The 15352-nt window shown below is 36.3% G+C and overlaps 1 protein-coding gene across 1 annotated transcript in view; it reads right to left on the reverse strand.

Moving 5' to 3' along the window:
• Zpbp (zona pellucida binding protein) overlaps window positions 1-15352 on the reverse strand; it is a 162689-nt gene continuing 147337 nt past the window's right edge. Inside the window, exon 8 of the mRNA XM_032916764.1 lies at window positions 1-208. Coding sequence (XP_032772655.1) covers window positions 114-208 — 95 coding nt within the window. The 3' untranslated portion in view covers window positions 1-113. The remainder of the gene's footprint in view (window positions 209-15352) is intronic.

Below are 15352 nucleotides of genomic sequence, written 5' to 3' on the forward strand. Positions count from 1 at the left end.
TCTTTGTAAATTCTGATTATTTAATTTCGGCATAATAGTGAGTTATTATACTTTAGTACTTCAAAAATATACTTTTCTGCTGAATGAGCGACTGGGTCCCACAAGGCCCTGGCCTACATGCATGTCTTCGCCCCATACACCACGCTGTTGTTGCATTGGAGGCAGTGAATTCCATCCCGGGGATTGAAGGATCCAGGGCTGCAGACCACTGTGAATAAAACATGCATTAATGAGCAACATTCCCCATTGGGTTACATAAGTTAACACCATGTAAACTGTCACACAATCTTAATTTTGTTGTTGTTTTAAGACACTCTTAGTCAAGGTTGACTTTGAGCTCCTGATCTTCCCAGAGTATTGGGATTACAGGTATACACCATCATGTCTGACGAATGCTCTTTAATTCTAATTGAAGTAAAATATCTATGATGGAATTTACCACTTTATCCATTTTAAGTGTTCCCTTTGGTAGTGTTAGGTATACTCATATGTATACTAATCTCCAGAACATTTTCATCTTGTCAAACTACATTACTATTCCAACAGAACAACTCTCTAGCATCTTTCTTAGCTGCTAGCAACCCTCATGGTTCCTGTTTCTCTGAATATGATGAGTTTAAAGGCTGACTACATCATCATTTAAGTTATAATAGAAGTTATAAGAGGTCAGTATGATAGACAAAGTAATATTGCTTATAGGATAGTCCATTGCAATTATGTTTAAGTGTATGAAGAGCCAAGAGCCATAAGAGGACTGCGGCTTATTTCTAATGTCATCATTTCAAGTTCTATTTGTATCACTTGATAAATGTGTGATTTGGGGGAAATTCTTAACCTAGTTCAATTTGATCATTCCTAATCTGTAAATACTGTTATCACAAATACTCTTGCAGTTATCACTGTACAGCAGCAGGGTAAAAAGAAAGTTCAAATCCTACTGATAAAGGAACCAAGTCTCTAGGCTCCTCCTTCCTTGTTAGCAAAAGAACAGTAACAGGTGACTTTATAACATTAACAGGAAAATGAAAACCAGAAATCTAATATGAAAAAGCAGGCACTCAACAAATGCTAGATCTGGAACAAATGCTATACTCTGGGTAGCTGCCTGCATTGACTGTATACATTTCAAGTTGAGGCAAGCATGTCAGATGATCCACCTTTTTCTGTTGCAAGCATTGGTGAAGGACTGCAGAGTACGTTAAAGCATGGTCACTGTGGATCATCTAACTTTTTAGCAACATTATTCAGTACTTTATTACTATTTAAATCTGCCTAACATTTTATTTTGTGTCATTTATGTTTAAGATGTGTTTTCCAAAATATAAAAAATACTTTGACTGCCTATTGAGAAGGAACATTTTGCATACTATATTCTAGAGTTCCTCAATTTACACCAGATGATTTATTGGTAGAATATTTCCAATGTGGAAAATATCTGTAATACAAGATTAATTTTTATGTTTAATAATAAAAAAGGATCTTTAGATGCTTAAAGTATTTATTAAACTGCCAATGATGAAATACAATGTTGTATGAAAAGCACCCTTTCTTTCAGATCAGGTATTAATATTTCTTAAAGAACAAACATTAACATGTTGAAAGAATATATTGAAACTTCTTAAATCACTATGAATGAAGAATGCACTGTTTGCAACATATTTCATGTTGATTCTTACAAACAGATCAGATAGTGGCATGAAAATATGAGTGTTCATGATAAAAAATTCTAATAAGTTTAAAATTCGAATTTGATCTGAAAATGCACAAGAGCATAGCATAATGATACTTGTCTGTATCATTATTTCCAGTACAGTACATACTAAAATATCTTGCTCTGTTAGCTGAAAATAAGGTAATTTTTGAAATATAATTTAAATCTAAAGGACAATATTAGCAAACTATATTCATTGAATTAGGTCAAAAGGAAACATTTGATGACTAGCCAATACTGACATTAAAAAAGAAATTTAGAAAGTAAGCTTTCATGAATTTGGACAGGAGATTTCTAAAAGGGAGTGGGGGAATAATATTAACAAAATAAAAATTATCTGATAATTATACACTAACATTAAAAACTTAATAAAAAATGTAAAAGCCAAAGAACAAATGTAAGAAACTATTTCAGGTACATTGATTAGAATATATAAAAATGCATACAACTTTGATAGAAAGTATAGGAAAGTTTTAAATTTGTATACATTATCAAATATTATACAAATGATCAACTAATATCATTTGAGGTGTTAGCACTGAAAAGTACTTGCCCACATCAGCAATCTAGGCAATGTAGACAACTATCAAAGTGTACTAAATTAGAGAAGAGTCATCAAAGGACTATTAGAGAGCTTTTGGCCTTCATTCATTCATAAAAAAGCTACTGGCAACTGGCCAAGATAATACTGCAAGAGCTCTGGAAATCAGGCAATCTACAAAAATTATTAACACAAAATCAAGTAAGTTTTGTCTTCAAAATGATGAGAAGTTTTATCTTGTTTTAGTACTCTTGTCCCACTCCATCCCAACAGAACTCTGTGAGGAAATTGAATACATCAAACAAAAAAAAAAAAAAAAACAAAGCAAACACAACAATAAACAAAACAGAAAACCTACACCCCACTCAGTATGTTCCACTTAGAAGTACCACAACTGTAACCTCAAGGATGTTTCCAATTGTACTCTAGTATAGCTCTGACCTCCAGCCATGGATTGATCATTTCTGAAAACCACAAACACAGGAAATGATTGAAGGATGCAAGACAAATTCCTAACGTTTACAGAACAAAGGGTAAGACTTAGTTAGGAACATTAGGAATTTAAAAGAACCCCAGACTAAACAGAGAGAAGTAGAGGAAAGAAAGTACATTCACAAGACTAAGCATATAAAGAAAGATGAACATTAGTAATATTAACAGAAAAGTAAATTAAAACAACATGAGATACTGCTTTCCACCTACTGGGATAAGCAAGAATTAAAACCAGAATATAAAGGTTGGTAAGCATTGTCAAAACTGATGTAGTTTTAGTGGCAAGAGATGTTAAAGTTGTGAGGAAACACAATGCAGAGGTTTCTTTAAAAATACCATTGATGGCAGCAAATAACTCAGAGAAGCAACTTAAGGGAGGAAAGACTTATTTTGGTTCAAGAGTTTCAAAGGTTAGTTCATCATGATGAAGGCAATACAAGAACAGTGGCTCATATGATGGTGACCAGGAAACAGAGAGGAAAAAATACCTATGGTGCCTTTGATAGTCATATCCTATCACAGTCCACTGTCCTCATCCCTTCAGTGCTTTGCAGACTCTAGTCTATGCACGTTCCACACTCAGGGAAGGCCTTTCTGCTTTAGTTCCCTTCTGTAAACAAACACAGATCCACACTTGTGGTGTGCTTTACAACTCCTTAGTCTAGTCAAGCTAAATCAATATTGAACACTAAACACCAAGAAGTACCTAGGCAACATTATGAAATTAGCAAAACTGTAGTAGCCAGGAGCTAAGGCACAGAGAATGGGAAGTTGTTAGAAAATGTAGCTAAACCTGAGTTTTTATACAGTAGGTAACAGTCCTAAATGGGAATTAAGACATCCCATTATAATGCAACAAAAAGGTAACATTATGAGATAAACTTATTCAAGTTGCCAAGATTTTATATATTGAAAACTATCAGAAATCACTGAAGTAAACTAAAAAACACAAATGAAAAGGACCATATTCATAGATTTGAGTTGCTACTGTTAAAATGCCAATTACACCAAAAGTTGGTTAAAGTCAATGCAATCCCTATCAAAAGTAAATGACTACTTGTTGTGGATTATTGTTTGTATTTTCTGCTCCCTCAAGAGGGGTGTCACAACGATGAGGAGTAGATCATGTACTCTAGTGGTGCCAGTAAAATCTTAATTGGTCAGATAAGGCTAGAGCATGTGATTGGGCAATGGAAAGAAAAGGCGGAGCTCAAAGATTTAGAAAAAAGAGAATGAGAGAGAGATGGAGGACGGAGGGAGGAGGTGGAGGAAGAAGGAGATAAAGATGGAGCAAACCCATAATAAATATTGTTGCAAAATTGCAAAAGGTAATATTCACACACAACGAAATAAATTTGGACTATTATCTGATTTCACATATAAAATGAATTTAAAATATCAAAGACCTAAAATACAATTTAAAAATCAGGGATAATGAAAACTTTAAGGTATTAAGTAAAAACCTCAGAACTAAGCCTCAGAAACAGATTACAAGATACAGACAATATCTCAGCTGTTGAAGACAAGGTAGAAGAAATATGAAAATCAGTTGATAAAAAAAGGTTAAGACTGAAAAATTCTAGACAAACATCTAGTAAATCTCGAAAACTATGAAAAGTAAAAAATCTACAAATGATAGATTTAGAAGGAGGATAAAGCCAGATCAAAGGCACAGAAAATATTTAACAAAAACAGAAGAAATGTCCCCAACCTAAAGAAGGTGTCTATCAAGGTAAAAGGCATACAGAACATCAAATAGACAGGAACATAAAGGGAATTCCCCCACAACACACAGTAATCAAAGCACTAAATGTACAGTACAAAGAAAGGACATTAAAAACTGCAAAAGAAAAAGAACAAGTTATATATAAAGGCAGACTGACTAGAATAACACTTTTCAATGGAGACTCTAAATGCCATGTTCTATATACTCTGAGAAACCACAAATGATATCCTGTACTATTATACCAAGCAAAACTATAAATCACAATCAAGAAAGAAAGAAAAAAATCTACAACAAAGTAATTTCTACCAATTCAGATCTCCAGAAGGAACTAGAAGAAAAAAAAATCAGTTTGAAGAGGTTAACAACATCCAACTAGACACAAGGAATAAATCATTTTATGAGAAGGAATTAAAAGTTAAGGGGGAAAAGCATGCTATAACAACAAAATAGCATGAATCAATAAACACTGTTCATTGATAACTCTCTAATTGTCTTAATTCCCAAATAAAGAGATACAGACTGACGGACTGCTGCATCTAAGAAACACATCTTACCAGCAAAAATAGATGTCACCTCAGAGTAAATGGATGTTAAAGGGTATTCCGAGCAAATGAAACCAAGAAGCAAGCGGATGCAGCCATTTTAATATCTGACAGAATAGACTCCATACCAAAACTATTCAGAAGAGGCAGCAAAGAATATTATATACTTACAAGAAAAATCCAACAAAAGTATATTGCAATTTTAAACTTGTATGAACCAAACATAGGTGTACCTAAGTACACAAAAGAAATACTACTACACCTAAAATCACACACTGACCCTTAAACAGTGATAGTGGGTGACCTCAATACTTCATTATTGCCAACAGAGAGGCCATGCAGAAAACACTAAAAAAAGATATGCTGGGGGGTTAAATGACATCATAAATCAAATGTACATAGTAGATATCTTCAGAACATATTCATTTGAAGACAAAACAATATACTTTATTCTCATCAGTTCAAGAAACATTCTCCAAAATTGTCCATGTACTTGGACACAAAGAAAGTTTCAACAGATATAATAAAATAAAAATAACACTCTGCCTCCTATCTGACACCCATGGATTAAATAACGCTAGATCTCACCAAAAACCTGAAACAAGAGAAAATGTACAAACTCATAGAAACTGAACAACTTACTACTGAATTAAAAAATGGGTCTGAAGAGAAATAAAAAAGAAAATTAAAAAACATTTTGGAAATGATAAGGAAGGTGGTTCTAAGACACAAAATTCATAGTACTAACTACTTACATCAAACAAACAAAACAAGTGAGATATCATATTAGCAACTTAACAGCACAGCAGAAAGCTCAAGGAGGAGGAGGAGGAGGAAGAAAAGGAGGAGGAAGAGGAGGAAGAGGAGGAGAAGGAAGTTGTAGTAGTAGTAGTAGCAGGCCAAAAGAGTAGATGGCAAAAAAAAAAAAAACACTCAAACTAGAGGACAGGGGGTATAAAATATATGAAATAGAAGCTAGCAAAAAACCAAAAATACAATACAAAAAATTAATGCATGAAGAGCTAGTTCTTTAAGAAAACTAATATAACATTAACAAATCTTAGCCAAATAAAAGATGAGAAAATATTTAAATTAATAAAATTAGAGATGAAAGGAGAAACATTACAAGAGATGCCTAGGAAATCCAGAGCATTATAAGTATATACTTTAAAAGAATCTGTGTTTTACCAAATAGGAAAACAAAAGAAATGGATGACTTTCTTGATCTATCTTACCTACCAAAGTTAAAGCAAGATCAGATAAGTAATTTAAACAGACACATAACCACTAGTCAAATAGAATCTGTTATGAAAAGTCTCCCAACCAAAATAAGACTGATGGATTCAGTCACAGACCTCTACAAGACCTTCAAAGAATTAATACAAATACTATGTAAATTATTCTGAAATATAGAAACTGAAAAAACACTTCCTAATTCTTCTTTCAGATCACTATTACCTTCATATATAGAATATGGCATATAGTATGATCAAGTTGGCTTCATCCTACAGAGTCAAGCATCGCTCAGCATCTGTCAATCAGTAAATGTAATCTACCACAGTCATCTCATTAAATTCAGAAAAGGCCTCTTAAGTCACCAAATGAAACCACTTTTGCCAAGAATAAGTTGTGTCTTATGAGAGTTGCTGGTCAAAAGTGCCTCATGGAAACCACCAAATATTTCCAGTTATTGACAAGACTATTAGTTGCTTTCTACAAACTGATTGAAAAACCTTATTGCTGAAGGAAGAACATATCTTCTTGAACATGAAGAAGTCAAGTTGACACCAACCTAGAGCCTTCACCCCTACTCATTATTGTTGTTGGTACTAGAAAGGTACTTTGCTTGCCACAAAAGAAAAAGACAATCATGAACCCAGCTATAAACCTTGTGACCAACAATGGTGACCAGCTTGTGAGATACATCATGGAATAAATACATACAATCATGGAATAAACATCACTGGGCTCTAACACCCTGAGTAACTGGGTCCACCAGCATCCAGAGACACAAAAACCCCTGCCCAGCCAGTGGCATGGGTTCCTTCCTCCAGTCTGAACCTGGACCCAGAGCAGACCTGGAGTGCTGGGTCTGCATCCACTCTTTCAATACCCAGAAGGAGTCCGACTCCCAGGTGCTCTGAAACACTCAGGATCACAGGATCGATAGTCACAATAGTCACAAATAATATAGAATACTTTGGTGTGACTCTAACCAAGCAAGTGAAAGATCTATATGACAAGAACTTCAAGTCTCTAAAGAAAAATATCAAAGATCTCAGAAGTTAAGACCTCCCATGCTCATGGATAGGCAGGATTAATATGTAAAAATGGCCATCTTGCTGAAAGCAATTTACAGATTTAATTCCCATCAAAATCCCAACTCAATTCTTCAGAGAGTTAGAAAGAACAATTTGCAAATTCATCTGGAAAAACAAAAAACCCAGGATAGCGAAAACTATTCTCAACAATAATAGAACTTCTAGGGTTAATCACCATCCCTGACCTAAAGCTATATTACAGAGCAATTGTGATAAAAACTGTATGGTATTGTTACAGAGACAGGCAAGGTAGATGAATGGAATAGAACTGAAGATCCAGAAATGAACCCACACACCTATGGTCACTTTATGTTTGACAAAGGAGCTAAAACCATCCAGTAGAAAAAAAGAGCATTTTCAACAAATGGTCCTGGTCCAACTGGCAGTTAGCATGTAGAGAATGCAAATTGATCCATTCTTCCCTCCTTGTACAAAGCTTAAGTCCAAGTGGATCAAGGACATCCACATAAAACCAGATACACTCAAACTAACAGAAGAGAAAGTGTGGAAGAGCCTCGAACACATAGGCTCAGGGGAAAATTTCCTGAACAGAACACCAAGGCTTATGCTCTAAGAGTGAAAATATTGGACTGAGTATGGGTACCCCGATGGAGGAGTTAGAGAAAGGACTGAAGGAGCTGAAGAGGTAAGAGGTTTGCAACCGCATAGAAAGAACAGCAATATCAACCAACCAGACCCCCCCCCCCAAGAGCTCATAAAATTGCCTACCTTTTGTAAGGCAAAGGACACTGTCAATAAGACAAAATGGCAACCAACAGATTGGGGAAAAAATCTTTACCAATCCGAAAGAGGGCTAATAACCAATATGTACAAAGAACTCAAAAAGTTAGACTCCAGAGAACCAAATAATCCTATCGAAAAATGGTATACAGAGCTAAACAACGAATTCTCAACTGAGGAATATTGAATGGCCAAGAAGCACTGAAAGAAATGTTCAACATCCTTAGTCATCAGGGAAATGCAAATCAAAACAACTCTTGAGATTCCACCTCATACCAGTCAGAATGGCTAAGATCAAAAACTCAAGTGACAGCAGATGCTGGTGAGGATGTGGTGAAAGAACAACACTTCTCCATTGTTTGTGGGATTGCAAGCTGATACAACCACTCTGGAAATCAGTCTGGAGGTTCCTCAGAAAATTGGACATTGCACTACCTAAGAACCTAGCTATACCTCTCCTGGGCATATACCCAAAAGATCCTCCAACATACAACAAAGACACATGCTCCACTATGTTCATAGCAGCCTTGTTTATAATAGCCAGAAGCTGGAAAGAACCCAGATGCCCTTCAACAGAGGAATGAATACAGAAAATGTAGTACATTTACATAATGGAATACTACTCAGCTATTAAAACAATGACTTCATAAAATTCTGAAACAACAAATGGATGTAACTAGAAAATATCATCCTTTGGTAACTCAGTCACAAAAAACATACAAGAGATGCACTCACTGATAAATGGACATTAGCCCAAAAGCTCAGATTACCTAAGAGACAATTCATAGACTACATGAAGCTCAGAAAGAATGAAGACCAAAGTAAGAATGCTTCAGTTTTTCTTTGAAGGGGAACCAAAACACTCACAGGAGGAAATATGGAGACAAAGTGTGGAGCAGAGACTAAAGGAAAGGCCATCCAGAGACTGCCCCACCTGGGGATCCAGCCCATATGCAGCCACCAACCCAGTCACTACTGTTGATGCCAAGAAGTGCTTGCTGATAGGAGTCTGATATGGATGTCTCCTGAGAGGTTGTGCCAGAGCCTTACTGATACAGATGAGGATGCTTGCAGCTAACTATTGGACTGAGTATGGGTACCCCGATGGAGGAGTTAGAGAAAGGACTGAAGGAGCTGAAGGAGTAAGAGGTTCGCATAGGAAGAACAATATCAACCAACCAGACACTCCAAGCTCCCAGGGACTAAACCACCAACCAAAGAGTACACATCGGGCCCCATGGCTCCAGTCACATATGCAACAGAGAATGGCATTGTTAGGCATCGATAGGAGAAGTCCTTGGTCCTGTGAAGTCTCATTTCCCCAGTGTATGGGAATGTCAGGGTTTTGGAAGTGGGAGTGGGTGGGTGGAAGGGTGAGCATCCTCATAGAAATAGGGGGAGGAGAGATGGGGGAGAGGGGAACTGGGAAAAGGGATAATATTTGAAATGCAAATACATAAAATATCCTATAAAAAAGAAAAAATGGTAATAGTCACAGTTCAGAGAACATTGGGACAAAGTAATATATTCTAGACAAACAGGGCCACTGTATTCCTGAACTCAAACCAGCTATTGTCACTGGTACAAGATTAAGACGATGTGCCACAAGATCATTCTGGTGTGGAGAATAGGGCCATACAAAGCCCTATATCAAGCTGAGGAGCTACTGACAACTTCTAATTGTTGGGACACATTCAGTTTTTTTCAGTAGTGTGACCCATCATACATAGTTCATGGCTAAACATACCATGGAAAGCAATCATTGAACTCAATAGACAATGTTTTATAAAAACATGAGTTGAAGGGGAAAAAAAAATCCAAGAGGTAGTGGTGTAGATATAATCTAAATATGGTGTATGCCGGTATGAAATTATTAAGAAAAAAATTTAACAACTACAAAAAATTAGGAAATCTCAAATAAATACCTTGATACACCTTAAAACTCTGACTTTAAGGTTGTATTATCTTGTTCTTTGACAAAGAACAAGCCAAACCACAAGTAAGAAGAAGGAAAGAAATCATTATGATTAGGGCAGAAATAAAATAGAAACAAAAAGTGCAAAGAATCAATGAAACAATTCATTGTTAAAAATAAGAAAATAATTATTTAGCTAAACTAAGAGAGAGAAAACCCATAGTAATAAAATTAGAGATGGATAGAGACCCATTATAACAGATACCAATGAAATGCAGAGATTAAAATCAAATAAGAGAAATGTTGCGTGTAATAATTAAAAAACAATTCACGGGGGTTGGGGATTTAGCTCAGTGGTAGAGCACGAAAGACCCTGGGTTCGGTCCCCAGCTCTGGGCTGGGGGTGGGGGGAATCCACACCTTGGCAGTCTCCCCGCCCCCATGGCTATTGCCATGCAAGGGTACACCAAACTTCCTGCCACTGAACCGCTCAACAGCTGTTTTCCCAGTCATCCAACCCCAGTGACTAGCTGCTACCAAACCACTCAGCACTGTAGCTTAGCTGAGTCACTGTGAAATGGCGAACACCAATCTTAGTTTAGAATTAACACAACTGCTGGGGGAAGAATCTATTGTCCTAAAGTCATTAACTGTTCTATTGAAATCTTTTCGTGGCAGATTTCGGTGGATTCTACCACCAGATCTAACAGTCCTGGTGTATACATTTTGCCTGCTTTTGCATTCATTGCTGTCCAAAAGAAAGTGTCCCTCTCCTGTGTTCCCTCTTCCTGTCTCTGACCCGAAAGCCCCGCCTCTTCCTCGCCCAGTGATTGACTTCTTGTCATCCTTATTATTCAATTAATTAGGGGAGAATCCCGCTACAGAGATACAATGAAAATGTACTGTAGCAAGCAATAAGATTGAATCAGCATTGAATTTAGTGTTGCTGCCAAAAACATTTCCAGGCATAGATGATGAATTTAACATATCTTTAAGGAAGAACTAATACCATTGCTTCTTATTCCGCTCCATAAAATAGAGAAGAAAGGAATATTGCCAAAATAATAAACTGATAGGCGAAATTACTGCCATCAAATGGGACCTAAAAGCAAGTAGGCTTCACTTGCCTCTTAACTGACAAACTAAACTAACAGACTTCAAACTAAAACTAATCAGAAGAGATAAGCAAGGACACAGAACACTTCATTCTAGTCAAGGGACTAGTTAACCAAGAAGACATTACTATCTTAAACATATATGCACCAAACTCTGGGCACCTAACTTTCATAAAAAAGCAATCTACTATTGAATTTAAAGATGCAGATTAATATCAATCTATTGACAGTAGATTTCAATACCCCATCTTCTCCAAAAGACAGGTCAGGTCGTCTGGACAAAAAGCAGAAAAACATCAGCATCATTTGACACCATACATCAAATGTATTTAATACATCTACAGATTAGATTCTACCCAAATACCAAGGAATACACATTCGTTTTTCAATATGAAGAGTTCATTATAAAATGGAAATTTTAAAATAAAATTTAGAATCATCATGTGTTTATTTAACAGTAAAGTCAAACACTTCAAAAAGGCCTTTACACACTTTTTTTTTTTTAACTGAAAATGGACTTTGCCCTTCCAGTCTGCATCCCCACCGGGGCTGATCTGTGTGTCTGCCCCTCTTCCCATGCCATAGTCTGCAGATCTCTCTGTAACCAGGAACACAGGTGAGACCCCTGTCCAAATAACCACCCCAGGAGGAACCCGTATGTAGCTCAGCAGACATGGTACTTTTGCCAGAACTCCATCTCCTTTCTGGTTTACATGACCACATGGGCAGATCAGCTTGTCTGCCTCTCTCCTACACCTCACAGCCTGCCAGTCTTCCAGGAGGTCTGTCATAACCAGGTCACAGAAAGACTGCCCTAAACCTAGGACATAGGAAGTCTGCTCTAACCAGGGATACCTGACCCCACCCTACCCCCAACCTGAGCCAGCACAGCCTGCCTCCCAGAAGGTCTGCTCTAACCCATGCCACAGAGCTCTACCTGTCTCCAAGAAGGCAAACTCTAGTTAGAGACACCCAGGTCACTTAACACCAGAGAAAACCAGATAACCAGAGGCAAGCATAAGAGCATAAGCAACAGGAGCCAATGCAATTTGGCACCATCAGAACCCAGTTCCCCTGCCACAGCTAACCCTGAAAATGCTAACACACCTGAAAAGCAAAATGCTGACCTAAAAGCCCATCTCATGAAGACAATAGACGCCTTTAAGGAAGATATAAATAACTCCCCAAAAGAAATACAGGAAAACATAGGCAAATTGAAGGAATTGACCAAAATGGTTCAAGACCTAAAAATGAAAGAAAAATAAAGAAATAACGAATGGAGGCAACCCTGGAGATGGCAAAGCTAGGAAAAGGATTAGGAGTTAGGGGTAAAAGCATCACCAACAGCGCACAAGAGACAGAAGAAAGACTCTCAGGTGTAGATGATACCATAGAAGACACTGACACAATGGTCAAAGAAAATACCAAGTGTAAAAACCTATTAACGAAAAACATCCAGGAAATCCAGAACACAATGAAAAGACCAAACCTAAGAATAATAGAAATAGAAAAAATTGAAGATTCCCAGCTAAAAGGCCCAGAAAATATCTTCAGTAAAAATCATCATCAAAGAAAATTCCCCTAACCTAAAGAAAGAGATGTCTATAAATGTATAAGAAGCTTACAGAACACCAAATAGATTGGACTAGAAAAGAAGATCATCCCATAACATAATAATCAAAACATTAAATATACAGGACAAAGAAAGAATGTTAAAAGCTGTAAGGGCAAAAGGCTTAGTAACATATAAAGAGAGTCTGACCAGAATTACACCTGACTTCTCAACATAGACTCTAAAAGCCAGAAGGTCCTGAACACATTTCTTTCAGACTCTTAAAAGACCATAGATGTCAGGCCAGACTACTATATATACTGAGCAAAACTTTCAATCACAATAGATGGAGAAACCAAGATAGTCCATGACAAAACTAAATTTAAATACTATCTTTCTACTAATCCAGTCCTACAGAGGATACAAGAAGGAAACTCTAACATAAGCAAATGGACCTAAGAAACAAGCTGGAATAGTCATTCTAATATCTAACAAAATAGTGTTCAACCAAAAGTAATCAAAACAGATAGGGAAGGACACTTCATATTGATTAAAGAAAAATCCACCAAGATGACATCTCAATTCTAAATATCTATGTCCCAAATTCAAGGGAACCCACATTCATAAAACAAACTCTACTAAAGCTTAAATCATACATGGAAAGCCACACATTAATAGTGGGAGACTTCAACACCCAACTCTCACCAATGTATTGATCATCAAAACAGAAACTAAACAAAGAAATAATGAAACTAATGGATGATAGGAATCAAATGGCACTAACAGATATCTACAGTGCATTTCACCCAATCACAAAAGAATACACTTTCTTCTCAGCACCTCATAGAACTTTCTCCAAAATTGACAATATACTGGGTCATAAAGCAAGCCTGAACAGATACAAAAGGATACAAAATTAACCCTTTACATCTTATCAGATCATCATGCATTAAAGCTGGACTTCAACAACAAAAGAAATGACAGAAGTCTACAAACTCATGAAAACTGAACAACTATCTACTCAATGACTACCAGGTCAAAGAAGAAATAAAGGCATTAAAGATTCCCTAGAATTCAATAAAAATGAAGGAACAATACCCCCAAACTTATGGAACACAATGAAAGAAAACAGTGCTAAGTGGAAAGTTCATAGCACTAAGTGCCTCTATAAGAAATTGAAGAGATCTCATACTAGCAATTTAACAACACACCTGAAAGCTCTAGAACAAAAGTAAGCAAACAAATCTAAGATAAATAGAAGACAGGACATAATCAAACTCAGGGTTAAAAATCAACCAGTTAGAAACAAAGAAAACAACAAAGAAACAACAAAGAATCAACAAACCCAAGAAAATCAGTAAGATAGACCAACTCTTAGCCAAACTAACTAAAAAGCAGAGGGGAAGGAGAGGGAGAATCCAAATTAACAAAACCAGAAATGAAAAGGGAGGCATAACAAAAGACACTGAGGAAATTCAAAACTTCATTAGTTCTTATTTAGAAAGCCTATACTCCTGAAAACTTAAAAATCTAAATGAAGTGAATGGTTGTCTAGATAGATACTACTTACCAAAGTTAAATCAAGATCAGGTAAACTATTTAAATAGTCCTATAACCCATAAGAAAATAGAAGCAGTCATTAAAAGTCTCCCAACCTAAAAATGTGCAGGGCCACATGGATTTAGTGTAGAATTCTACCAGACTATCAAAGAAGAGCTAATACCAATACTCCTCAAATTATTCCACAAACCAAAAGAACATTGCCAAACTTCCTCTATGAGGCCTTGGTCACTCTGATACCTAACCATACAAAGATTCAACACAAAAAGAGAATTTCAGATCACTTTCACTGATTTCAGACCAGGAACACTGATTCGAAACTATTCAAAAAAAAAAATGCTCACAAACTGAATCCAAAACTATCATTCACCATGACCAAGTAGACTTCATCCCAGGGATGTGAGGGTAGTTTCATATATGAAAAATCCATCAATGCAATTCACCATATAAATAAATTGAAAACCAAATAATTATCTCATTAGATGCTAAAAAAGTATTTAACAAAATCCAACACCCCTTCATGTTAAAACTCTTGGAGAGATCAGGATACAAGACAAATTCCTAAATGGCGATATACAGCAAGCAAATAGCCAACATCAAATTAAATTGGGAGAAATTTAAGTAATTCTACTAAAATCAGGGACAAGGCAAGCCTGTCCACTCTTTCCCTATTCTCTTCAATATAGTACTTGAACTTCTAGCTAGAACAATAAGATAGCTAAAGGAGATCAAGAGAATATAATTTGGCAAAGGAGAAGTCAAAGTATCACTTTTCACAGATTAACATCTGTGTTGTATACATAACATCTGATTGTATACATAAGTGACCCCAAAAATTCTACCAGACAACACTGACAGCTGATAAACCCCTTCAGTAAAGGAACTGAATACAAAATTAACTTAAATAAAAAATGTAGTCCTCCTTTACACAAACAATGAGGTACATTTGGCACAGCTATAAAGAAAATGAAATCATGAACTTTGCAGGTAAATGAATAGATCTAGAAAACATCACATGAAGTATGATGACTCAGACCCAGGAAGACAACCATCACATGTTCTTTCATATCAGAGGCTCTTAGAGCCAACTCTTCAGATATGAGAACATGTTCTAGAGTAACTGCATACACTAGGAA

This window comes from Rattus rattus, chromosome 11 (assembly GCF_011064425.1).
Source record: "Rattus rattus isolate New Zealand chromosome 11, Rrattus_CSIRO_v1, whole genome shotgun sequence".
Lineage (NCBI taxonomy): Eukaryota > Metazoa > Chordata > Mammalia > Rodentia > Muridae > Rattus > Rattus rattus.